Below are 24,986 nucleotides of genomic sequence, written 5' to 3'. Positions count from 1 at the left end.
GAGGAGAAGACAGAGAAAAGGTGAAGGTCATGTGACGGTGGAGGCAGAGATCAGAGTGATGTGGCCACAAGCCTAAGAATGCCTGGGGCCCCTGGACTGGAGGAGGCAAGGCAGGGTCCTCCCCTAGAGCCTCCAGAGGGAGCTTCTGGGATGGACATGCTGGCTTTCTTGGGCAAGGAGTCTGAGGACAACTCAGGCTCAGGTCACCCGAATGGGCAGAGGCTTCTGTGCAGCCCTACGGAGGCCGATAGGACCCTCCCCACCCCTGCACCCTGTCCCCTGTCTCTTCTCCACCATTGGCTCCCCGGCAGGCTGGGCACCCCACTTCAGCCCTCGGACACTCCATGTAGCCCTAGCTCCTCTGACCTGCATGTCCCCTTCTCACCGAGCCACCCCGAATCCCAGATGTGTTTGTTTCCTGGGGCCGCCATAATAAAGCACCACAAACTGGGGGGCTTAAAGCCACAGAAATGTGTTCTCTCACAGTTTGGAAGCCAGAAGTCCAAAATCAAGGTGTCAGCAGGGTTTGCTCCCACTGAAGGCTCTAGGGGAGGATCCTGCCCTGCCTCTTCCAGCCTCTGAGGGCTGCCGGGGTTCCTTGGCTTACAGCTGCATCCCTCCCATCTGTGCTTCTGTCTTCACTTCTTATAAGGACATGGTAGGACATGGATTGGATGTAGGACCATAGATTGGATGTAGAATTTTGGAAACTGACACCAGAGAGAAGTGACTCGTCCAGGATGGGAGGGAGCTGGTCACAGAGTTGGGACTAGAATGCACGTCTTTGCTCAATAAAAAATCGGGTACCTGCCTTGTGCCAAGGTGTTTTCATGCTGTGGGCTGAGCAGGCCCCAGAGTCAAACAGATCTCGAGTTCTGGCCCGGCTCCACCACCTGGAAAATGTGTACCTCAAACAAGTCACTCCAGCTCTCTTAGCCCCTGCCTTCGCATCTGCAAACTGGGGACAGGAGCATACTGCACCTTTCTCAAGGGCTTGTTGCAATCACGAAAGGAGAAAGTACATGGAAAGAAAGCACTTGGCACAACCATAACAAATGAAGCTACCGCAAGAGGCAGGAGCTCACAGTGTCTGGGGCATGGTTGCTGCTTTCATTACAGAATCTGGGCCACATTCCAGGGGCTCCTTTAAAGAGTGAGGGATGGTGCGTCCCCGCGGACCCCATCTGTGCCCTCCACCGGGGTCTTTCCTATTTTTTTTCTGAAGGGGAGTCAGCTGCTCTGGGCCACGGAGATATAGCACATCTTTGTGCCCTAGGGGTGAGGCCGTGCTCTTGGGAGTGCCTGTGTGTGTGCAAGGGTGTGTACACTTAGGAGTGCCTGTGTGTGTGCATGGGTGTGTACACTTAGGAGTGTGTGTGTGTGCATGGGTGTGTACACTTAGGAGTGTGTGTGTGTGCATGGGTGTGTACACTTAGGAGTGTGTGTGTGTGTGCACATGTGCACACCTGCTGTTCAGGAAGCTGACCGAAGATGGCCTCGGCGATGGCGTCATGTCACCGTGGAAACAGATGCCGGGCTTAAAGTCACTGGGACCTTGACCACGAGGCTTTCTGCATAAGCAGAAACCTGAGCTTTTGGACACTGGGAAGAACATTTGTGGCAGAGAGACACTCAGAGGTGACCCAGGCATTGTCCCTCTCAGGCGGCGCCGCTGAGGCCCCTTCCCGCACCCCGTGTTCGAGCTCTCTGAAACCCTAGTGAGTACAGATGCAGCGTTGGTTTCTGTTTGTGTGTTTTATACCAGCTTGATTGAGATGGAAGTGGCATACCACATAATCCGCACATTTAAAGTGTACAGTTTAGGGGTTTTTAGCAAATTCATAGAGTTGTCAAACCGTCACCACGATTTTAGAGCATTGTCATCACCCCAAAGAAGAAGTCACTCTCCGTCCCCCCACCCCATCCCCAGGCAACCAGTAATCTGCTGTCTGTCTCTATGGATTTGCCTGTTCTAGAAATTCCTTATCAGTGGGTTTGGACGCTATGTGGCCTTTCGGGTCGGGCTTCTTACACGTTGTTTTCAAGGCTCATCTACGTTGTGGCAGGTGGCAGCACCTCCTTCCTTCTTATGGCTGAATCATAGTGCATTGTGTGGATATAACTTGTTTATCCATTCTTCAGATCACGGACATTTGGGTTGTTTCCACCGTTTGGCTCTCGTGAATAATGCCGCTGTGAACATTCGTGTACAAGTTTCTGTGTGGAAATATTTTCCTTTTCCTGGATGTATACCTAGCACTGGAATGGCTGGGTCATATGGCAATTCTATGCTGAGCTTTTTTGAAGAACTGCCAAACTATTTTCCACAGCAGCTGTACTGTTTTCCATTCCCATGAGCAGTGCGGGGGTTGGGGGATCCAGTTTCTCCACATCCTCACCAACACTTGCTATTGTCTGTCTTTTTAGCCATCCTACTGGGTCAGGATTGGCATCTCGTTGTAGTTTTGATTTGCATCTCCCTAATGATTAGTGATGTTGAGCATCTTTTCATGTGCTTGTTGACCATTTATATACTTCTTTGGAGAAATGTCTGTTCAAGTCCTTTGGCATTTTTAAATTGGGTTGCTTCTTTGTTGTTGAGTTGTAATAGTTCTTTAATATTTTAGATACATTATTATCAGATATTATCAGATATATTATTTACAAGAATTTTATCCCATTCTGTGGGTTGTCCTTTTACTCCCTCCGTAATGTCCTTTGATGCACAAAAGTTTAAAAATTTTTATAAAGTCCAATTTATCTGTTTTTGTTTGATTGCTTATACGTTGGGTACCATATTTTAAAAACCATTGTCACATCCAAGGTCATGAAGATTTACTCCTATGTTTTCTTCTAAGAGTTGTATAGCTTAAGCTCTTACATTTAGGTCTTTGATCCATTTTGAGTCCGTCTTTTTTTTTTTAAGATTTTATTTATTTATTTGACAGACACAGCGAGAGAGGGAACACAAGCAGGGGGAGTGGGAGAGGGAGAAACAGGCCTCCCGCTGAGCAGGGAGCCCGATGCGGGGCTTGATCCCAGGACCCTGGGATCATGACCTGAGCCGAAGGCAAACACTTAACAACTGAGCCATCCAGGTGGCCCTGAGTCAGTCCTTATATGTGATGTGAGGTAGGGATCCAACTTCATTGTTTTGCATGTGGATATGCAAATTGTCCCAGCAATATACTAGGATGTGTTGAAAGGACTTCTTTCCCTCACTGAAAGATCTCAGCACTCTGGTTGAAAATCAGTGCATTTAGTATATAGATAAATGGGTTTATTTCTAGACTCTCGACCCTTTTCTTTGGATCTATCCTATGCCAATGCTACATTGTTTTGGTTACTGTAGTTTTGTAGCAAGATCTTATGTAGGAAAGTGTAAATGCTCCAACTATGCTTTGTTTTGTTTTCAAGATTGTTTTGGCTCTTTGAGATCCTTCACTGATCCTTCCTGGTTTTAGGATCAGTTTTTCCATTTCTACCAAAAAGGCCACTGGGAATTTTGACAGGGATTGCATTGGATCTTTAGATTGCTTTGGGGAATATTGACATCTTAACAATGTTAAATCTCCCAATGCATGAACATGGCTGTCTTTCCATTTATTTAGATCTTTATTTTCTTTTGGCAGTGTTTTATAGTTTTAGCATGTAAGTGTTTCACCACCTTGTTAAATTTATCCAAGGTATTTTATTCTTTTGAGTGCTCTTGTCAATGGAAATGGTTTCTTAATTTCCTCTCTGCACTGCTTATTTTTGTGTGTGGATTTTGCATCCTGCAACTTTGCTGATTTCATTTATTATGTCTAACAGGTTTGGGGGATTCTTTAGGATTTTCTGTATTTGGGATTTTGTCATTGGCAGATTGAAATTGCTTTACTTGCTCTTTTCCAATTTGAGTGCCTCTGATCATTTCTTTTTCTTGACTAATTTCTTGGGCTAGACCCTGCAGTACAGTGTTGAATAGAAGGAAGAGAGCGGGCATCCTCGTCTGGTTTCTGATCTTGAGAACCCTGTCAGTTCTGGGACCGATGGGGGTCAAAGGGAGGACTGTGCACTTGCAGTGCTGGAGCTCGGAGGGAAATCAACACCTGCTCAGTCTCCTGTAGGAGTGCTGGGAGGGGGGGTGGAGTCTGGGTCTGGATTTGGGGGTCCAGAAGTGACACAGGAAAAGCCAGGCTGGTTGGCCAAAGCCCTTCCTCCTCTCAACGCCCCTTGGCCTGGTCTCCTCAGCCCCTTCCCTTCTGCAGAGTGCTCTGGCCCCAACCCATCACAAGCACTTTTGTCCCCGCAGAAGAAGAGCCGGAACGAGACATATGGCGAGGGCAGCGGTGTGGAAATCTTGGAGAACCGGCCATACACAGACGGCCCCGGCGGCTCTGGGCAGTACACACACAAGGTGTACCATGTGGGCATGCACATCCCCAGCTGGTTCCGCTCCATCCTGCCCAAGGCGGCCCTGAGGGTGGTTGAGGAGTCTTGGAACGCCTACCCCTACACCCGAACCAGGTGGGCCTTTCCCCACACCCCGAGCTGTTGGGCAGGGAAGGAACCCTAGGGGTGGCCCCCTAGGCAGGCTCACCCTCCACACTCCAAGGAGCCCAGGCTCCTGGGGAGCTGAGCCTCTGTTCCAGGAGCCTCTGTCCTCAGGGATCAGGCAAGAGAGGGGAGGGTCAACACCTAGATACCTCTCCACCTGCCCCAGGAAGGCCGGGAAGGCACGAGGCAAGCAAGGGTCACCTGAGACCCCTTTGCCCTCTGGGAAGGCTCAGGGAATACAAACCCCTGTTAATAATCACCTGACAATGGGGGATCATTAACCGACTATCTGGGAAGAAACATGAACCAAGGATAGACCAGATGGCCCAGAGATTCCCTCCAACCCTGAGACCTTCAGCACCTGTGACATTGTTTTATTATATTCCACTTTGAATGGGGCTTTCTTTGGATTCCCAAAGAAAGGAGGCTCTTCACTCCATGCCCCCACCCTCACCCGTCCAGGGTAGCTGAGTAGAACAGACGGGGGCTGCTCTCAGCTGGCCACCCACAGCTGTATAGGTGGGGGTCCCCGTGAGTCACCCCCCACTGGGTGAGGACCTGGGCTTGTCAGAGGATCTACTGAGGTTATTTCTCTTCCCAGAGGCACTTTCCTCCTGTGAGCTCATCTCCAGCCAAGAGAGAGGGGCTGTTGCCTTGTTGCCAGACCTGGTGGCTCGGGGGTGGGGGGTTTGGGACGTGACATGTCACAGAGTGCTAGTCTGGATTCTTGTGGCATGTCTGTGTGTGCCTGTGTCCCTACCGTGCCTTACACATGTGGACGATGGCCACAGGGTCTCTGGCAGCTTCCTATAATGTCTCCCTCTTTCCCCTAAACACATCCCCCCCTCCCCACAGCCTGGCCTCGGCAGTTCTCGGGACAAGGGGAGGGTTCCCGAGGTGGCCAGGACAGGCAAATCTCGGCCACCACTCCAGCCCTTTCTGCCTCTCGTGCCCAGTGGGGTCCAGCAGGCCCTGACCCAGCCATCCACAGCCAGCCCTGCAAGCCACCGGTCCTGACGTGTGCTTTCCTTCCATACACAGGTTCACTTGCCCCTTTGTGGAGAAATTCTCCATTGACATTGAAACCTTTTATAAAACGGATGCTGGAGAAAACCCGAATGTGTTCAGCTTGTCTCCTGTGGAGAAGAACCAGCTGACAATCGGTAACCACTACCACAGCCCTCCCACCCCGGGGAGGGCCAGAGCCCCATAGGGCCACTTCCTGGCTCTTCCTGCCTGCGTGACCTGGTCTCTGGGCCTGGCAGGCTCCAGGCTGGCTCCTGTCCTAGGCGGGGAGGTCAGAGTCCAAGCAAGCACTGGGCACTGGGGGAGGCAGGACCAGCCTCCTTGGCCCCATGTTCCTGAAGTGCACACCGACGCTGGGTGCCTTCCCCACTCAAGCCCCTTCCCTCCACCCCTTCAAGGCGTCCCCCTCCCCAGAGTGCAGACATGTGCTCAGGGGGGTGGGGGTGGGGGGACCTCAGGCTGACTGCCGAACCTGAGTGCAGTGGGCTTGGGGGGGCTGTGTCCCCTTGATGGTAGGTGGTCTTTGCTCCGCTGCCCTCCACCTCACTCTTTCATGAGGAGACAGCCCTGTGTGTTCAATCTTTTTTAAGAGAGGCCAGAAATCAGGATTTGCATGTGAAATCTTCCAGTTCCTAAATAAACGTATGCTGGCCACACAGACCACATCTGCGGGCCCCCTGCAGCCCAGCAGCCCCTGGTCTGCAACCTATGGGTTCCAGGCCCTATAGCGCGAGCCGCCATGGGGGCTCTGCCGGCAGGTGCGCGACCCGTGTTGGACAGGTGGCTGCCAGGGCCCCGGGATCACGCTCTCAGGCAGCCTCTGAGGGGCAGGAAGGGCTTTTCCCTGGGCGCCCTCACCCGGCCCCCTCCCTCCTGCTGGAGTTTTCAGGCCCCACCAGGGTTCTAGAGCTATGTTAGTCTGCCCAGGCTGCCGCAACCAAGGACCACAGACGGGGGACTTAAACACAGATGCGCATGGTCTCACGGTCTAGAGGCCAGAAGTGGGGCTGTCTCCTGGGGTCACTGAGGGAGAATCTGTTCCGGGCCCTGCCCCTAGCTTTTGGTGGCTGCTGGTGATCTCTGACATTCCTTGGCTTGGAAACACATCACCCCAGTCTCTCCCTCATCTTCACGTGGCATTCTCCCTATGTGCGCTTATCTGTGTCCAAATTTCCCCTTTTTATAAGCGCATTAGTCATTGTGGAGTAGGGCCTCCTACCCTAATGACCTCATTTTAATTTGATTACGTCTTTAAAGGCCTTATCTCCAAATAAGGTCACATTCTGAGGAACTGGGGGGTCAGGACTCCGACATATGAATGGGGGGCGGGGCAGGGGGTACACATTCTACCCACAACAGGAGGGACGGACCCAGCATGATACAGGCCCTCCACCAGCTCAGGTCCGGCCAGCCTCAGACATGGCCTGAGCTCCACGGGCTCCCTCCAGAGGCCACCTGCCGTGGCTCCTAAGTCTCTGTAATATGACTCATCCCCACCCCACCTCAGCCCGCCCCTTGCCCCTTGGCCTTTGCCTGCCCACACAGGCCGTGCATGTGGCCTGCTCCAGGAAGGATCTCTGTCCCCGCCGAAGGCCACGGCCCTTGGGCCGCTCCTGACCCCTTGCTGGTTTCAGTGGAGCCCACGTCTGTGTTTGCAAACCACGGCATGGTTCCATGCAGGCCGGCAAGCGGGGAGACGAGACAGCCAGAGCCTGGCCAGGGCCCAGCACCCCCGCCCCCCGTGCCATCATCCCCATACATCCGGGAAAGGGGCTCTCTGAGCCACAAACTCTGTCCTGGGATTTATGTACCCCAGGTGTGTGCCCAGCCCTGTGTAACACCCGCATGCCTCCGGGGGGGCACAGTGGGAAGAAGCGTGTGCCAAAGAGTAGTGCGGCCCAGGTCCTTCCCAGACTTGCTGCTATTTCTCTCAGCCCCCATCCCACACCCAGCCAGGTCCCACCAGCCCCCAGCCCTATGGCCTCCACTACCCACTCTCAGGACCGGCTCAGGTCCGACACCTCCTGCCAGTCTCCTCCCCTCTGATCGAAGACGGGCTCCTAGCAGCCAGCCTGCCTTAAAGCCACTGTGTAAATATAAGTAGAATATGGGGCCACTTCCCCCGCAGCCTGGTGAGAAAAGGTTGCATCACTGTCCCCTCCCCCATACAGACACTCTGGCGGCTCCCCAAACTCTCGCATCCCGTGCTGCGGGGCCTTCTTGGCTTCACTGCTCTGCTCCTGTAGCTGAAATGCCACTTTCTCTGGGAAGCTCTTCCTGGCCTTCTCTTCCGTTCGCCGCTGCCCGCCGCCACCGCCCTCCTATCCCACATCCCCTGTGGAAATTCATCTCCCCATGCCTCCTCAGCTCTTCACCTGATTAACTGCTTAGAGTCACAGGAGGACACAGGCCCTGAGGTCGGGAGAGCTCAAGGTCAGAGTGGCCCAGAGCAGCATCCCCAGTCCCATGTTCGGCCCTACGGCATATGAGGCCCAGAAGCCTGTGAGGCTTTGCGGGTGGCAGGGACACGGGGAGGGCACTGAAAAGGGAGGGGTGGGGTGGAGGTGGGGCAGAAGTGGCCACTGGCAGGCTCTCCCCACAGACTTCATCGACATTGTCAAGGACCCCGTGTCCCCCAATGAGTATAAGACGGAAGAGGACCCCAAGCTGTTCCGCTCGATCAAGACACAGAGGGGGCCCCTGTCTGACAACTGGATCGAGGAGTACAAACAGCAGGTTTTCCCCATCATGTGTGCCTACAAGCTCTGCAAGGTGGAGTTTCGCTACTGGGGCATGCAGTCCAAGATCGAGAGGTTCATCCATGACACCGGTGAGCTCGCCCGTGCCCGCTGCCTCCCTCTTCATCCAGCTGTGATTCGACATTTCCCTCTTATTCCTGAAAGATGAGCCAAAGCCCATGTGCAGCTTCCCGCAGGGTGTATCTTGACTACTTGCCGGGCGCCTAGAGGTGACAGGCAGTATATGTTGGTTGTCTGCTTAAGAAGCCCCAGAGCATGTCCCCAGACACTCTGGCTTGTGTTCATAGCTTATATATAGTGCCGGCCCCCTCAGGGGCAGTAGCCCCAGGAGACAGCCTCCCTGCTGCTTACCTGCACCAGGCCCTGACCGCAGCTCCGCCTCCCCCATGGGCTGGGTGTCGTGGGGGCAGAGGGTCTTGGACACCATGGGGTCCTCACACCAATGGGACCAATGGGCCCAACCTGGGGCTCCTCTCTCCCCTAGCACCTCAGCTCCCTACTTGCCCCCCAGGTCATGGCATGAGGTCAGTGCCAAGGGCCTGACCCAGCCCCAGGCTCATGATCCGGGAGTGGCATCTGGGCAGGTATCTTTTGACTCCAAGAATCAGGGTTTGGGTTTAGCTGTGAACAGAGCCACACTCTTGATAGTGTGCGTTGTGTGTGTCCTATCAGCTCACAGTGACTGATGAGGATAGCCATGTTACCCCCGCTTGCAGAGGAGGAAGCAGAGAGCCCAGGTCTCCCATCCCAGCTGCCCGAGACCTGAGCTGACATTCTTGCAGCAACGGGCAGGGGCATTGCAGCAGACGGTCTCCTCAGTGTGGGACCCAAGGGTGGCGTGCCTGAGGCCATGGCCCAGGACTTGGGGCGCAGAGACAGTCTTGGCTGAAGGAGGGCGCAGAAGGTCAAGGGATTTAGGAAGGATTGCAGGGGAGGCAGAGTGGCCTGAGCCAGGAGGAAGTGTCACCGGAGACCAGCCCGAGGACATGACATGGCCTGACCACTTGGAAAGCCACTCCACTTTCTCTAGGAAAGTGGAAGATGCATGCCCCGAGATCCAGTGACATCCCTCCCGGGTTTGCCCCCCCGAGAAACTCTTGTACACATTCCAGAATGTTCAGAGCAGCAGATTTGTAAAAGCTAAGTGGACAGACAATGAAAGTGAGCCAAAGACCCAATAGCAAAAGAAGGAATAAACAAAATGGCATTGCAAACAAATAAATACCAGACAGCAACAAACCTGAAACTCACCCAAAAAAAACCCACAAATGGCAGGAAAAGACATGCAGCATGACGCAGACATGTAAATGTCAGCAACATGCACACCAGCCTAACGTGTCAGGTAGGAAAACACATCTGTGGGCTGCAAAAGGAGAGGAAAGTAAATGAGCCTGGAGCGGGCAGGAGGAGAGGGTGTCCAGGACGGCCATCCCAGGGCTCCCTGCTTCTGGTCGCGTCTGCTCCCTCACTGGGTGGTGTGGATAGGGATGATGCTCTCTTTCTTCTTAATGTTTTCTTAGTGAGCTTTATCGAGGCCTAATTTTGCATACCATACACTTCCCCCCCTTGTAAGAGGACAGTTCTATAAGTGGCAGTATATTCAGAGTCGTGCACACGGTTCTAGAACATTCCATCACCCCAGTCTTTTGTTCATGTTCACAGTCACCCCCACGCCCACCCCCAGCCCAAGGCAACCCCCTCTGCCTTCTGTCTCTAAAGTTCTTTTATTATCCTTTATACCTTGAAAGCGATCTCATTTTCATCATTTGACTTGCATGATATATTCTTCTACGTCTTATTTTGTCTTATTTTGCATCTTATTTTATATGTATATATGTTCTATTTGTGAAAAAGGACCAACCCACTTTGAACGGGAACTTGATTTCCATGTGGAAATTCGACAGCAAAAGTGTACCTGACACTGAGGCAGGAGACGGTGGGGGAGTCCTCCTCTAGCTCCCCCTGGGGCAGGAATCCCCCCAAAATTCAGCGTGGGCTTCTGAGCAGCCACGATCCCTCAGGAGGCCACTCTGCTCCAATTATAGAACCTCGTGAGGCCATCTGTGAGCCAGACCCCTCATTTACAGATGGGGAAACTGAGGCACGGGGAGGCAGTGATTTGCCCACAACCACACAATGGGTATAACCTCGGGGTGCCTTCCAGCCCCACGCCCAGCCCTGGGGGCTAACGTCTCTCCTGTCTCCCCCTCCCGCCCCCGCCACCGCCTGGGGGCAGGCCTGCGGAAGGTGATGGTGAGGGCCCACCGGCAGGCCTGGTGCTGGCAGGATGAGTGGTATGGGCTGAACATGGAGAACATCCGGGAGCTGGAGAAGGAGGCGCAGCTCATGCTGTCCCGCAAGATGGCCCAGTTCAACGAAGATGACGAGGAGGCTGCAGAGCTGGCCAAGGACGAAGCCAGCCAGGCCCAGGTCCCTGGGGAGACCCCCCAGCCCAGCAGCAGCAGCGGGGAACCCTTGGCAGGCCGGGGACTCAAGAAACAGTGGTCCACGTCCTCCAAATCCTCGCGGTCCTCCAAGCGGGGAGGTGAGCCCCGGGGCACATAGCACCCCCTTTCTCCAGGTGGAGGGGGGCTCTACCTTCCACGAGTCTACCCCAGGACAGCCCTCACCCCCATCCACAGCAGCCAGCCCCCTGCCACGGCCAGATAATTCTGACTCCAGACATGGACTCTTGCTTCCCAACCTTGTGGGCCACACCTGTGGGGAGTCAGAACCATTCTGCTGGTAGCCCCCCAGCTCAGAGCGAGCCCACGGTGCCTCCCCCGGTAGCAGGTGACCCTGGACTCACCTACAAAGGCCAGGTAAGACAGGCCGGCCATGGGGGAACCCAGCTCCCAGCCTCTCCTGGGGCCCCGAAGCTACAGCTCTGAGGAACCAGGGTTCCCAGGAGGGGAGGGAGTCTGGGTGGGTACCCCCAGCACGCCCAGGAGGGGTCTCTGCTCCTGTGGCAGGAGCCAGGCTGAAGGAGCCTGAAAAACCTTTAGATCCTGAGAAAGGCCTTTTTCGGGAGAACTTTGGCAAAAGTGCTGTGGCTGGTTGGAAAAACCAGGGTATCCCGTGTATGGCCAGGAGTCTCCTCTGCAAATCCAGCTTCCCCATGCCAGGCTGGCCTGTCTCTGTGCTGAAGGGCTCTGTGGATGTATATATGTCGATAACCTTTTATGTCACTCACCTCCTGAGTACCGCACAGTCCTATCTGCTCTGCTGCAGGAGAATTTCTGGGGCTCCCCCCCACCGGGCAGACCCCGGGCAAGAGCACAGGAGTGGACCCTGGCCTGCGTGACTGCACGCCCTGGCCTGATACCAAATACCCTCCCAGTCCCTTGTCCTCCCTGGGACACATGCATGTGGGACCTTCTTGAAAGTTCCAGGAGCTTCCACCCCTCCCTTCTCCCTTCTCCCCCGAGCCCTCCTGGCCCTGCTCTGGCCTAGCCCAGCTGGCTGGTCAGTCAGCTTGAGGTTTTGCCTTCCAGCCAGCCCTTCCCGCCACAGCATCTCCGAGTGGAGGATGCAGAGTATCGCCCGGGACTCAGACGAGAGCTCAGACGACGAGTATTTCGACGCTCATGGTAAGTGGCTCTTCCCGGGGGCGGGAGGGAGGATCTGAGAGGGTCAGGGCAGAGGATGAGATGAAATCCCCAGGAGTCGGGGGCCTCAGGCTCACCCCGGCCATGGATGTAGGATGGATTCATACTCAGACGGGGCCTTTGTGCCACATTGGGTTTATTTCCATAAGAAGCTTGACATAAGCATGGCATCTTACAATTTTCTAAATCTTTGTAATGACCTTGTTTTGTTCTTGGTTCAATGGTTGTCCATCTCACGTAGGAACCTTAGCAAATGCAAACAAGCAGGAAATATGGGAAATGCCCATTTTCCCACCAATCCCAAAATAAGCACAGTGAACATACAGCCTCCTGAATCACCCACCTTTGCTGGGAAGATGCGGGAACAGTTGACCCTCGAGCAACACGGTTGGAACGGCACAGATCCACGTACATGTGGATTTTTTCTGATAAGTACCGTACCATCAGTGTGTTTTCTCTTCTTTATGATTTTCTTTTCTCTCTTTTTAAGATTTTATTAATTTATTTGACAGAGAGAGACACAGCGAGAGAGGGAACACAAGCAGGGGGAGGGGGAGAGGGAGAAGCAGGCTTCCCGCCAAGCAGGGAGCCCGACGTGGGGCTCGATCCCAGGACCCTGGGATCATGACCTGAGCCGAAGGCAGATGCTTAACGCTTGAGCCACCCAGGCGCCCCAACTGAATTTAAATTTTAAAAAAACTTCAAAAAAAAAATCTCAAAGCAGTGTTTTTCAAATTGCCTGAGGCATTAATGGGTCGCAAAATCTATTTTTTTCTTAAATGACATAGGTCAGAATAGTTTGTAATAAGTACTTTTTTTTTAAAGATTTATTTATTTATTTGACAGAGAGAAAGAACACATTACAAGCAGGGGGAGCGGCAGGCAGAGGGAGAGGGAGCAGGGAGCCCGGCGCGGGGCTCCATCCCAGGACTCCGAGATCATGACCCGAGCCGAAGGCAGATGCTTAACGACTGAGCCACCCAGGCGCCCCTCTTTATGATTTTCTTTTTTTTTTTTTTTAAAGATTTTATTTATTTATTTGAGAGAGAGAAAGAGCACAAGAGGGGGGAGCGGGAGAGGGAGAAGCAGACTCCCTGCTGAGCAGGGAGCCCGATGCGGGACTCGATCCCGGGACTCCAGGATCATGACCTGAGCCGAAGGCAGTCGCTTAACCAACTGAGCCACCCAGGCGCCCCCCTTTATGATTTTCTTAATGACGTGTTTTCTCTAGCTTATTTTATTGTAAGACTATGGAATATCATATATATGACATACAAAATCCGTGTTAATTGACTCTGTTACCGGTAAGGCTTCTGGTCAACAGAGGCTATTAGTAGTTAAGTTTCTGGGGAATCAAAAGTTTGAAGTGGATTTTCGACTGTGTTGGGGGGTCAGCACCCCAGCTCCTGTGTTGTTCAAGGGTCAACTTCACTAAAACACTCACATGCTTCCTACCTTGGCTCTTCCTCTCCACCGGCAGACAGGTCTGTGGAGACTGGTTTCCAGCTTGTGGTTGACGAGGCAGGACACAGGCTCGGAGGGGGACAGGGGCTTGCCCACAGACACTGAGCAGGGCCAGGGCAGGCCAGAGCCCCCCACGGGGCAGCCGTAGCCTGGAGCAGGCAGAGGGGCCACCTGATTATGGTATTTTCATTAACTGGCCGGTCCTTGAGGGAGAACTTGGGGAACCAGTGTCCAGGCAAAAGGGATCTGAGCTGGAATGGGTGGTAGGTGGTTCCTGAGCTTCCTTCTGCACCCGGGCCCTCCCCAGGGGGGGAGGAAAGGTATTTTGGGCCTCCCACCCATGCCCACCTCTTTGGGCAAGAGGTGCACCCTCTCCTGGCTGTGAGTCCCTGACAGGGGGGAAATGCACATCTAACAGAGAAACTTTAGAAAAAGCTGGAAGAGAGAAGAGTTAGCAAAGCAGGAGATGCCAGCGTGAAAGTGGCCGGGGAAGTGCCCTTCAGTGGGATGCGGGGCTGGAGGAGGGACCTGTGCCCGCCAGTGCCCAGACAGCCGCCTCCAACCCAGCAGTACCCCAGGCTGCTGTTCTCAGCAAAGCAGAAACAAGAGTAATGGATGGAAGCGCCCACAGCGAGGCTGTCCATTTGTGGACGTTGAGAACGGTCAGGGACGTTAGCTGATGGGTGGAGAGACAAAACGTAGTCCATCCATACAGTGAAATAGGATTCAGCCGTAGAAAGGAGGGAACCATGGACACCTGCCATACCGTGCATGGAGCTTGGCGATATGGTGCTCGGTGAAAGAAGCCAGACACAAAAGACCACACGTTGTAGGATTCCATTCAGTGAAATGTCCAGAACAGGCAAATCCATAGAGACAGGAAGTGGATCGGTGGCCTCCAGCGGCTGGGGGAGGGGACGGGGATCAACTGCTAAGGGGTACAAGGTGTCCATTCGGGGAGATGGAAATGCTCTGGAACCAGACAGAGGTGGTGGTTGTACAGCGTCGGGAACGTACGAAAGGTCACCTTAAAGGGGTTTAAATGGTGAATTTTATGTTACGTGAAAATTATCACAGTTTTTAGAAAAGGTCAAGCAGAAGCCCCCTGGATGTCGGTCATGGGTTCATCCTGCTCAGGAAGGGAGGGGTGGAAGCAAGCACGGAGGTGGACACAGGCCAGAGAGGGGCGGGGAGCCCCCAGAGTGGCCACAGCGAGGCCCTGCACCTCCCAGCCGGGCCTCCCCGCACTCCTCGGTCCCTGCCCTCCAGGGAAGGGCTGAAGCCCTGCTGTCTCCCCGCAGAGGACCTGTCCGACTCAGAGGAAATATTCCCCAAGGACATCACCAAGTGGAACTCCAATGACCTCATGGACAAAATTGAAAGCCCTGAGCCGGAGGATACACAGGGTACCTGAGTTTGGCGGGGGGCTGCTGCAGGGCCTGGGGAGGGGGGCTGCAGGGGCCAGGCCCCTCCTCTCTGACCCAGCTTCTGTGCAGCGCTGGGCATCGGGGAGGAGGGGTGGGAGTACCCACGGCCCCACTAGTCACGGTCACTGCCTCTGTCCTGTGGGCCTGGGGCTGCCCGGCTGCCCCTCTGCTCACAGCACCCCCTGCTTATGTGTTGCAGACGGTCTCTATCGCCAGAGCGCCCCTGAATTCAGAGTGGCCTCCAGTGTGGAGCAGCTGAACATCATCGAGGTGGGTGCCCAGGGGAGCAGAGGGCCAGGGGCTGTGCTGCCGGGGGCCCTCCGGGGCTGCAGGGGGAGGCGGCTGAGCTCAAAGGACGGGTCCCGTGGGGCTGCAGAGGCAGAACTCGGCCACCCACCACCTCACGTCCCCACTGGCCTAGGCGCCATCAGAGAGAGGCCTGGGGGCTCCTTTACTCCCTGCCCCGACGTCCCTGAGAACCAAGAAGGACTGCAGGCAGCCCCCAAAGAAGGCCTTGACCCATCTCCGCCAGTGGAAAGTGAAAGGAGAAACTTGTAAATTCCAGACCAAAAAACAGATGTTCACCTTGTACCCAGCCTTTCCTCATTTGCTGAAGAAAATAAGATGGGAGGGGAGGAAGCGAAAGTCGTCTAGGCAGAAGTGAGCGGCCGCCACCCCGCTGGGGCCCCACAGGGCTCCCGGTGTCCAATAAAGCTGTCTTGGTAGAGCGCCTGTGTCCGCTTCGGGGGTTCTTTGCACGGGGCTCACGCCCCTTCTCCTCCTCCAGCTGTGGGCGGTCAGAGCTGTTTGCACTGGGGGTGGGAGTCAGGGCCGAGCAGGGCTGTCACACACTGCGGTCACCGCACTGCTCGCGGTCACCATGCCGCTCTCACCTCAAGCTGCCCAAGGTGGGGACAGCACCTCTGGGAACTCAGGACGCCTGGGGAGCTTGGGCCAGGTGCCACGGAGGAGGAGCAGCATCCACACCGCCCTCCCCGACTTGGGGTTTTCTACTCTGCGGTCCGGGGTCAACGTGGGCTTTTCTAGAAGGCAAACCGGGACAAGGGGAGTTGATTTCCAATTGCCAGTTAATGGCAAGATAAAGCACGTGGAGCCCCCTCCCCACCTAGGGCGCACACAGCTCTGACGGCCCCCTCGGGAGGGGCAGAAGGGGCCTCAGGCTCTAGATCTGCCTCAGGATGTGCGTTGGAACCAAGCACAGTTCTGGGCACCGCCATCCAGAGTCAGGTCCCTTGGGTTGCAACAGCCCCCAAACCGGAGCCTCCCCTCCCTGCCTTGTGGAGGGGGTCCGGCTTCATGGAGACGCTGACGGGGCCCCCGGCTCCCGAGCCCCCTGCCACATTGCACCTCCCCCGGGGTCTGTTCCTCCAGGGGCTGAGTCTCGGGTGGGTGTGCCCTGGCATTAGGCACCAACGGGAGGAGAGCCATGTCTCCAGTTGGCCTCTGGGAGCCCCTGAACAGTCCCAGCCTGCAGTGCTGGGTCCCAGGAGACAGGCCCAGGCCTCTCGCTGCCCACCCTTGCCCGTCCTGGGTCTCTGAGGACCGCTGGACTCCACCTCCCTAACTGGGTGATGGTGAGGCGGCCCTGAGACAGGCCTTCCCTGAGCGCCTGGCCTGGCTGTGTTGATAAGCCCTTGGGGCGGTGTGGTAGCTCCTTCTGGCGGCTGGGCTGGGCGGCTGGTGGCCCTGCCCTGCGCTGCCTGGGCCGTGAATTCATTCCTGCCCAGGCCGGCCAGTGGCGGGCAATCTCATGTGGGGGCAGGAATCATTCCCACGCTCTGTCGGGCATGTGTTCCTGCCCAGGCCCCGTGGCCCACACCTGGCCAGTGACCGGTCTCCTCTTGGGGATGAGGCAGCCCAGTATTGCCTCGGCTGCAGACCCCATACCGCCCACCAGCCTGCCTTCCTCGTTCACTGCTCGGTGGCTCCTGGGCCGGCCCAGTCCCTGTGTTTCCTGGCAGCCTCACCAGCCCCTGGGTCCAGGGCCTGTCCTGCCCACTCCCCGCCTGGGCTCTTTGTTGATACTTGGGTCCCACTGCTGCCCCCCACCCCCGACACCCTCTAGTGGCCCAGTTCAGGGCCGGTTGTCCCCCACACGCCTGGACATAATATAGGCAAGGCGAGTACTCACCAGTGGCTTCTCTTGGGCCCTGGTTCTAGCTCCCACAGTCACACACCAGACGTTAAGGTGGAGAAAGGCCCCTGAGGATGCGGCCACAGCCAGGGTTGGCAGGAGAACACTGAACCGGTGGCAGAAGCTCTGGGTTCCGGGCCAGCTTGGCACCGATGTGCTGTGTGACATTAGATAAGTCTCTCGGCCTCTCTGGGCCACTACCACCTTGGCTGTAAATAGAACAGTCCCATACCCCGTGCAAATGTGTACAAGTCTCAGGTCTCACTTTGACCTCACACGCAGGCCTGACCAGCAGGAGGGGATCCTTAACCCCTCCCAAATTAGGGGGCTTCAGACAGGCACACCTGCATTCCCTCTCTGCTCTAAGATGCTTGGAGACCTTGGTCTTTGAGAGAGTCTGGGAATGGCAGCACAGGGGACAGAAGGGAAGCCCCGTGTAGATGGGGGAGAGCTCAGAGCTGCAGGCCCAGTGCCCAGGGTCACCGCCCGCCCAGGCTGAGGCTGCCCTGGGTGCAGACGCATGGAGGGCAGGCAGGCTCCAGAGGCCCACATAGGAGGGGCCAGTGCCTCCTCGCCAAGGCTGGAAGCTGCTGCCTGGGCCCCCTGATGGAAAGTGGAATCTGTGTTTCGGAGGCTCATCCTCAGCCCCTGGTCAGGCTGGCTGATGGGAGGGAGTCAGGGCTGCTCGTGGGGAGGAGGAGAGGGACCATCTCAGCCTCCCCAGGGGAAGGGGCTGGGGTGGCCCACACCAGGCCCTGTAGCTGAGGAACTGAAATGGGGCTTCGGAGAGGGAGCAATGGGCCAGACGGGCCTCCCCTGGGGTGACAGGGGCCCAGCAAGGAGCTGAGTCCCCGGGGAGTTGACACCCCACCAACCCATGCAGGACGAGGTCAGCCCACCCCTGGCCGCGCCGGCCTCCAAGATCCACGTGCTGCTGCTGGTGCTGCACGGAGGCACCATCCTGGACACGGGCGCTGGGGACCCCAGCTCCAAGCAGGGTGACACCAACACCATCGCCACCGTGTTCGACACCGTCATGCGTGTGCACTACCCCAGCGCCCTGGGCCGCCTTGCCATCCGCCTGGTGCCCTGCCCACCCATCTGCTCTGATGCCTTTGCCCTAGTCTCCAAGTGAGTGCATAGGACCCAGACCACCTGCCCCAAAGCACCTGGCCCCAGGGGTCAGGCTGCTTCCCTAGAGTCAGGAACCCCGTCTCGATGTCCAGACTTATCATCCAGCCCCTTCTGTCCGGAGGTGACCAAAACTTATGCAGATGGCTGGGCTTACAGAGGAGGGGCCCCGGGCCTAAGGCTGAGCCTCAGTTGCCCTATCTGCGATATGGGGATGTAGACCTGCCCCTGAGACACAAGGCCTTACCCGCCCCCCCACCCCCGCCTTGTTACCCAGCCTTCCAGGGCCGGGCCCAGAAGCGACCCCGTGAGGTTGGCCAAGTCACAGCTGAGGCTCTCGGGTGGCAGGCCTGCTGCTGTGGTCAGGGGGAGGGGCCCCTGCCTGCTCTCTCCTGATCGGGCCCCCTCCCCCAGCCTTAGCCCCTACAGCCACGATGAAGGCTGTCTGTCCAGCAGCCAGGACCACATCCCCCTGGCTGCCCTGCCCCTGCTGGCCACGTCCTCACCCCAGTACCAGGAGGCGATCGCCACGGTGATTCAGCGGACCAACCTTGCCTATGGGGACTTCATCAAGTCCCAGGAGGGCATGACCTTCAACGGGCAGGTGAGTCGTGGGGCGGGAGAAGGGCAGACAAGCCCCGCAGGGCAGGGTGGCGACGGCCCTCCCCGGCTGCCGCCCCAGCAAGCAGGAAGGGCACCCGGGCCTCTGGCGCCTCTCCGTCTCTAGGTCTGCCTGATCGGGGACTGCGTCGGGGGCATCCTGGCGTTCGATGCCTTATGCCAGAGCAACCAGCCAGTGTCTGAGAGCCAGAGCAGCAGCCGCCGGGGCAGCGTGGCCAGCGTGCAGGTACCAGCTTCCCGCGGCCCCCAGAGCAGGGGACCTCAGGGGGCCCAGGTTGCAGCACAGGGGCCCAGAGCCGCCAGGGTGGGCGCTCGGGGCGGGTGAGCAGCTGCAGCGGGACGGAGCCTGGAGCACATGAGGCTTCGGCGGGCGGTGAAGCAGGGTCTGCACTGTAGGGAGCTGGGCTCTGGTCCCAAGAGGTGGAGCGGCAGCCCCTCTGAGCTTCCCGGCAGGAGGGGGTCCGGGATCCCTCCGCTGCAGGGGGTTGGGGGGCAAGGCCGGGCAAGGCAGCGAGGTCAGCGAGAGGTCCCAAACACCCGGGTGGCCAGGTCGGGCAGGAACGGAAGCTGTTGGGACTCGGCCAGCGGGCGGGGGATGGGGGGGACAGTGGGGCCGCGGGGGGACAGGGCTTTCCCCTCTCTGCTGTGGGTGAGAGGCTGGCTGGGCAGTGGCCAGTGGGCCTGGAGTCGGGAGGGAGGACACTGAAGCTGGGCCCAGGCCAGTGGCCACTGGGCAGTGAGCCTGCACGGGGCTGTTCCAGGACACTGACCTGCTGTCCCCCGGCACCCTGGTCAATGCGGCACATGGAGGCAGTGGCAGCGGTGGCCTGGAGAGCAGCCGGCACCTGAGCCGCAGCAACATTGATATCCCCCGAAGCAATGGTGTCGAAGACCCCAAAAGGCAGTTGCCCCGAAAGAGGAGTGACTCATCCACCTACGAGCTGGATACCATCCAGCAGCACCAGGCCTTCCTGTCCAGGTGGGTGGGGCCGGCGGGGCCCCGAGGGTCTGACCATGAGGCCTGTGGCCAGGTGAGGAGGGGGACTCCCAAGAGGGGGGGATGCCTCGGAATTGAGGACGTGAACCAGGTCGTGCCAATGGCCGACACGAGGGGACTGGGATGCCCGGGCTGGGCCCGTGGCTCTTTGGCCAGGAGGAAGTGGCTTGTTGGGTGCGTCTGGGGTCTTGTACACACCGAGGGCCATCTTGGGCCCAAGGGAACAGCTTGTCCAGGGGTGGGGGAGAGTTGGGGGGCAGAAGCGATCAGGGGTGGCTGTTCTAAAGGCAGTGGCACCCCGAGAGAGGTGTCCCAGTGGGCACTGGGCAGCCACATCTGCAGGAGCGCTCAGGGGCCAAGCCTCGTTTGGGCCTGACGACCCCCGGGGGTCTTCCTTTGGGAGGCTGAGGGCAAGCCAGAGCTGAGAAGGGGTGTGGTGTGACCTCACGAGGCCCTCCATCTGCAGCCTCCATGCCAGCGTGCTGAGGAATGAGCCCAGCTCCCGCCGTTCGAGCAGCTCCACCATGCTGGATGGCACAGGGGCTGTGGGGAAGTTCGACTTTGAGATCGCAGACCTTTTCCTCTTCGGGTGCCCGCTGGGGCTCGTCCTGGCCTTGAGGAAGACTGTCATCCCTGCCCTGGATGGTGAGAGGTCTGCAGGGACAGGGCGGGGCAGGGGGTATATGAACTGGGTAGAGGGTCTCAGTGGACCCCTGTCACAAGGCCATGGCCACATCCCAGGCCCCTTCCTGCATCAGCCTCATTTCTGCCCTCCCCAGCACAGACTCGCTGCTCTCCTTTGCTCCTACTCCAGCAGCTCAGTCTCTGGCCCCCATCTCTTGGCCCCTGCTGTTCCATTTCATCTTCAAGGCACCTCTGGGAGCTGAGGTCCAGAAGGGAAGGGGCTGCCCTGGTATCAGATGGACACAGACAGACCCAATCTCCTGGGCCCAAAGTCTTCCCATAAGGAAGAGATCGGAAGCCAGGCACCCCCAAATCCTCCTAGGTGCCTGGCTTCCCGGTCCCAGAAGGGCCGCGGCCACACTGCTCCAGAGACCCTCCTCAAGGCCACAGGGGCAAGGGGTGTGACATGCCGGCTGAGCAGCCTGTCAGCAGCAGTCCCTGCAAGGTGCCCCCGGGAGCAGCCAGTGTGGCCCAGGGAGCCCTGGCATCCTTACAGGGGCTGTGCGGGGCCCGCATTACATCCGCAGGTTACAGAGGGGCAAACTGAGGCTCAGAGAGGTGTGGACACTCGCCCAAGAGCAAGCCAGAGGTGGCTTATATATAAGCGGACAAAGACGTAGGGACAGTGACGTATGGCAACATCATCTGTAGTCGTGAAACAAGAGAACCGCTGTAAATGTTGGTCCACGGAGGGGGGCTGGTGACTAAACCCTGGCGCGGCGCCCACGATGGAGGATGCCCGCGGGGGAAGACGGGTTGATGGAACTGGCAGGGCTGACATGAAGGACGCCCACGTTTTGGTGTTACATGGGGCTGGAGGGGTTCAAAAGGAAAGCACCTGTTCCTCCGTGTGTGTTTAAAAAGTGAGACGTCTACTACTGCTCTTTATACTTACGCTCAGCCTGTCTCCCCAACAACCATGACGTGCTCGGAGAAGCAGCCCCATCTCACAGCCTAGGGCTCCACTGGGCTCAGTTTAAAACAAATTTGGTTAATAAGCGGACAGATGCCAAATCCTAGAGACAGGCTTAAGTATGCCCCGCCCCCTCTGCTGTAGACCCCGCCTCCTCAGGGCTCTGCCATCCCCCGCCCCCCCGCTGCCCCCAGTTTTCCAGCTGCGGCCGGCCTGCCAGCAAGTCTACAACCTCTTCCACCCCGCGGACCCATCCGCCTCCCGCCTGGAGCCGCTGCTGGAGCGGAGATTCCACGCCCTGCCGCCGTTCAGCATCCCCCGCTACCAGCGCTACCCGCTGGGGGACGGTTGCTCCGCGCTGCTGGGTGAGCGGCGCCGGGAGGCCCTGGGGGGGGGGGGGGGGGCCGCCCGCCCCGGCCCCCCCCGGGAGCTGGGCCCCCGGGGGGCCTGGGGGGGGGGGGCCGCGGGGGGGGGCGGGCCCCCCCCCGGGGGGGGGGGGGGGGGGGGGGGGGGGGGCAGACTGGGACTAGGATCCCCTCCCCGCCGCCTGAGGCAGAGCTGTGTGGGGGCCCCTCGTGGCAGCAGGCGGCCAGGGGGTTCAGAGCAGGGTGCTTGTGTGAGGACTGCTGCCCATCGGCCACTCTTGGCCCTTCCCGGGAGGCCCCCAACCCCCCACCCCCACCCTCGAGTGTGTCCTGGCGTCCTGTCCGGTCCTGGTCTTCAAGGAGCCCCACGTGTCCGTGTCGGAGGAGCGCGTCTGGACTGCCCTCGCGAGTGTCTGTTCTTGTCCTCTCTGTTCTCTCCCGTCTGCCTCCAGTCGAGACAGTGCAGAGAAACCCCGAGCTGGTCCTGGAGGGTGGGCCCCTGGCCCCTCTCCCCCCAGGGGACGGCTTCCTGGAAACCAGTATCCCCGTTCCCGCGCTCACCTGGCAAGACGGGCCCCGCCCGAGCCCGGGCTGTGCTGAGTGTGTGTAACACCCCCGTTCACGGTGGCATCTGCTTCGCTGGCTGACTGCTGGTCCTCAGGGACTTCCCACGCCCTCCTTGGCCACTTGGAGTCTGTGGGACCGTGGTGTCCCACGGAGACCAGACAGGACAAGTCCTAGGGACCGGGCCCTGGCGCCTCCTCTCTGCACACCGAGAGCCTAGGAGCCCAGAGGGAGGAGCGGCTGTCCCGGGGTCACCTAGCATGGGTGTCAGTCCAAAGGCTCCGGCTCTCATTTGTGAGGCTGGGGGGGCAGCCAGCAGACGGGGTGAGGCCTCGAGCCTCAGCCCACCTGCTCCCCAGGAGAAGCTTCCGGTCCCGGTGAGGGGTTGATTCCAGAGTCCCACTCCTTCCCTGCCTGAGGGGGTCCAGGCACCTCATGCACCCCATCTGCACGTGGGTCCTCCAGCCGAGCCCCCACTCTCCCTGCTCTGCCCTGGCCCAGTTGAACCCTCGGCACCTGCCTTTGTCCCCAGACACCCATTCGGGGCTGGCTCCATGTGGCCCACGTGAGGGACACGCGGGGGTGTTGCCTCATGCTCAGTGCCCAGCACTGGGCATCCCCCAGAGACCGCTTCAGGCCCTCCTGTTAGTGCCCCTCAAACCCAGCGACAGTGCGCTGCGGGTCAGGCCCCGCTCGGCTGAGCCCGGGAGGCTGGGAGGGCTAGCCAAGATCAGGAGCCGTGTGTTGGGTCAGACGGGTGGCCAGGGGGGGCGGGAACCTGGCCGCCTTGCCTCCCTGCCTACCGTGTCTGTGTCGGTCTGTCTGTCCGTCCCTGCCCCAGCCCTGCCTCCTCGCCCGCCTCGACTCAGTGCCCTGCCCTCTCGGCCCTGAGCAGGCAGGCCCTGGCACGCTTGGTCCCATCCTCACTGCCCTGTGCTCAGATGCCACTGCTCACCTGCGGCTGGAGGTGTCGGCCGCGGCTCCAGCCCCCCCAGCCCAGGGCATGCTGGGCCCTACCTCCCGCTGCTCAGGGGGCCGGGGGGCCGGGCTGGGGGGCCCTCTCTTACCCACTGGTCTCTGGTCCCTGTCTACCTGCAGCGGACGCGCTCCAGACCCACAACACAGTCTTTCAAGAGCACGCGGCCCCCTCCTCGCCCGGGGCAGCCCCCACCACCCGAGGCTTCCGCCGAGCCAGTGAGATCAGCATTGCCAGCCAGGTGTCGGGCATGGCCGAGAGCTACACAGTGTCCAGCATCGCCCAGAGTGAGTGCGGCAGTGTCCTGGGCCTGCCCTCCCTGCACCCTCCCCTCCGTCCCAGCAGGGGGTCTGCACCAGCCCCACCCCGGGACAGTCGGCTGTGTCTGGAGACAGCTGGGGAGAGCACTACCAGCATGAGGTGGACGGTGACCGGGTGCTGCTCAACACCTACGGTGGCCCCAAACGTCCAGAGAGGACTCTGGAGGGAGGGAGCCTTCGAAGGGGCTGCCCAGTGGGGCCAAGTCCAGGTGGCAGGCGATGGGCCTGGGAGGAGGGGTCCTAGCCCCAGGGGGGCCGGTGCTCCCTGAGGAGGAAGCCCGCAGAACCAGACAAGCCAGAGGGGCAGCCAAGGGGAGACTGGGAGGCGGGATCTCATTGTGGCCGCCCCTCTGTGGCCTCCTTCGTGGCTTGGCTCCTCAGAAGCTTCTCAGCAGCTAGAAACGGAGCCCAGGTCACCCCCACTCATTCCCCCAGGGCCAGCTGCCCCCTCCATCCTCCCTGACCATGTGACTGGCTGCCTGTCTGGCTGAGCAGGGCTGCCTGAGCTGCGGCTGGCATGAGCATCCTCCCATGAGGGGCGCTGGGGCGCCCGGCACTCTTCCCCGCATCCTTCCTGGCCTGTGGTGGCAGCCTGGGGGCCCCAGCATGGCTGACCCTGTCCCCGTTGTTCTTGCTTCTCAGAGGCCCCGGCGTCGCTCAGCCATACCCCCAGCGTGAGGCGCCTGTCTCTGCTCGCCCTGCCCCCCCCACCCCCCACTACCCCGGGCCCCCACCCGCAGGCCGGGCAGGCGAGCCCCAGCCTGGAGCGGGCCCCCCGCCTCCCTGACTTGGACACCAGAGAAGGTACCGGGCATCACACGGCCTCCATCCACACACGCTCTCCTCCCCTAACTGGGGTCTCACCGCTGCCAGGCCCATCTCACCGTCAGGCCCTGCCCGGGGAGGCCTGACCAGGGAGGCCGGAGGCTTGGGCTGGGGAGGAGGCAGAGGGGTTGGAGTTGGCTGGGGGGTCAGGACCAAGGGCCTGTGTGTGCGGCGAGCAGGCTGCGGGCGGAACACAGGGGAGTCCTGACCCCCACCAGGGGCTACGTACAGAGTAGCTGCTGCATGCAGCCATCAAGAAGGCACTTTCTAACCCTTATCTGGAGCTAGGGCGGTTTCCCAGCCCCGAGTGGGAGCCAGGATTTGCACCCAGGCCTTGACACTTGGCCTGCAGGCTCCCAGGTGCTGAGGGGACATCAGGCCTTGCCTTGGGGTTCACCCCGGCAAAGCCTGTCACGGGCCTGAGGACTGCAGGGCAGATGGGGGGGACAAGAGAGGCCTGAAGAGGACAGTGACGGGGCCCAGGGCAGGGGGGCGGCAGGATCCGCGACAGGACCAGGGATAGTCCAGCCTCCTAGCCGGGATTGTCCCCTCCCGCTAACTCCACGTGCCCCTTCCTCACGGACTGCATGCTCTCCACGGAGCCTCCCTGCC

General features: G+C 58.9%; 1 protein-coding gene across 3 annotated transcripts in view; it reads left to right on the top strand.

Moving 5' to 3' along the window:
* The window catches only part of PITPNM2 (phosphatidylinositol transfer protein membrane associated 2), a 103,270-nt gene that overhangs the window by 72,749 nt on the left and 5,535 nt on the right, over positions 1–24,986 (top strand). The window contains exons 3-18 of one of the 3 annotated variants that reach the window (XM_044921298.1): positions 4,295–4,509; positions 5,581–5,702; positions 8,168–8,395; positions 10,561–10,869; positions 11,819–11,914; positions 14,698–14,802; positions 15,023–15,093; positions 17,862–18,109; positions 18,524–18,713; positions 18,837–18,956; positions 19,492–19,709; positions 20,194–20,372; positions 21,519–21,689; positions 22,142–22,291; positions 23,352–23,516; positions 24,192–24,353. In XM_044921298.1, the coding sequence (XP_044777233.1) occupies positions 4,295–4,509; positions 5,581–5,702; positions 8,168–8,395; positions 10,561–10,869; positions 11,819–11,914; positions 14,698–14,802; positions 15,023–15,093; positions 17,862–18,109; positions 18,524–18,713; positions 18,837–18,956; positions 19,492–19,709; positions 20,194–20,372; positions 21,519–21,689; positions 22,142–22,291; positions 23,352–23,516; positions 24,192–24,353 (2,749 nt within the window). The remainder of the gene's footprint in view (positions 1–4,294; positions 4,510–5,580; positions 5,703–8,167; positions 8,396–10,560; positions 10,870–11,818; positions 11,915–14,697; positions 14,803–15,022; positions 15,094–17,861; positions 18,110–18,523; positions 18,714–18,836; positions 18,957–19,491; positions 19,710–20,193; positions 20,373–21,518; positions 21,690–22,141; positions 22,292–23,351; positions 23,517–24,191; positions 24,354–24,986) is intronic. The other 2 variants (XM_021698482.2, XM_021698484.2) reach the window with 2 other exon arrangements.

This window comes from Neomonachus schauinslandi, chromosome 14, assembly GCF_002201575.2.
Source record: "Neomonachus schauinslandi chromosome 14, ASM220157v2, whole genome shotgun sequence".
Classification (NCBI taxonomy): domain Eukaryota; kingdom Metazoa; phylum Chordata; class Mammalia; order Carnivora; family Phocidae; genus Neomonachus; species Neomonachus schauinslandi.
The sequence above is the reverse complement of the archived record's forward strand: the minus strand, read 5'-3'. Positions and strand labels throughout refer to the sequence as shown.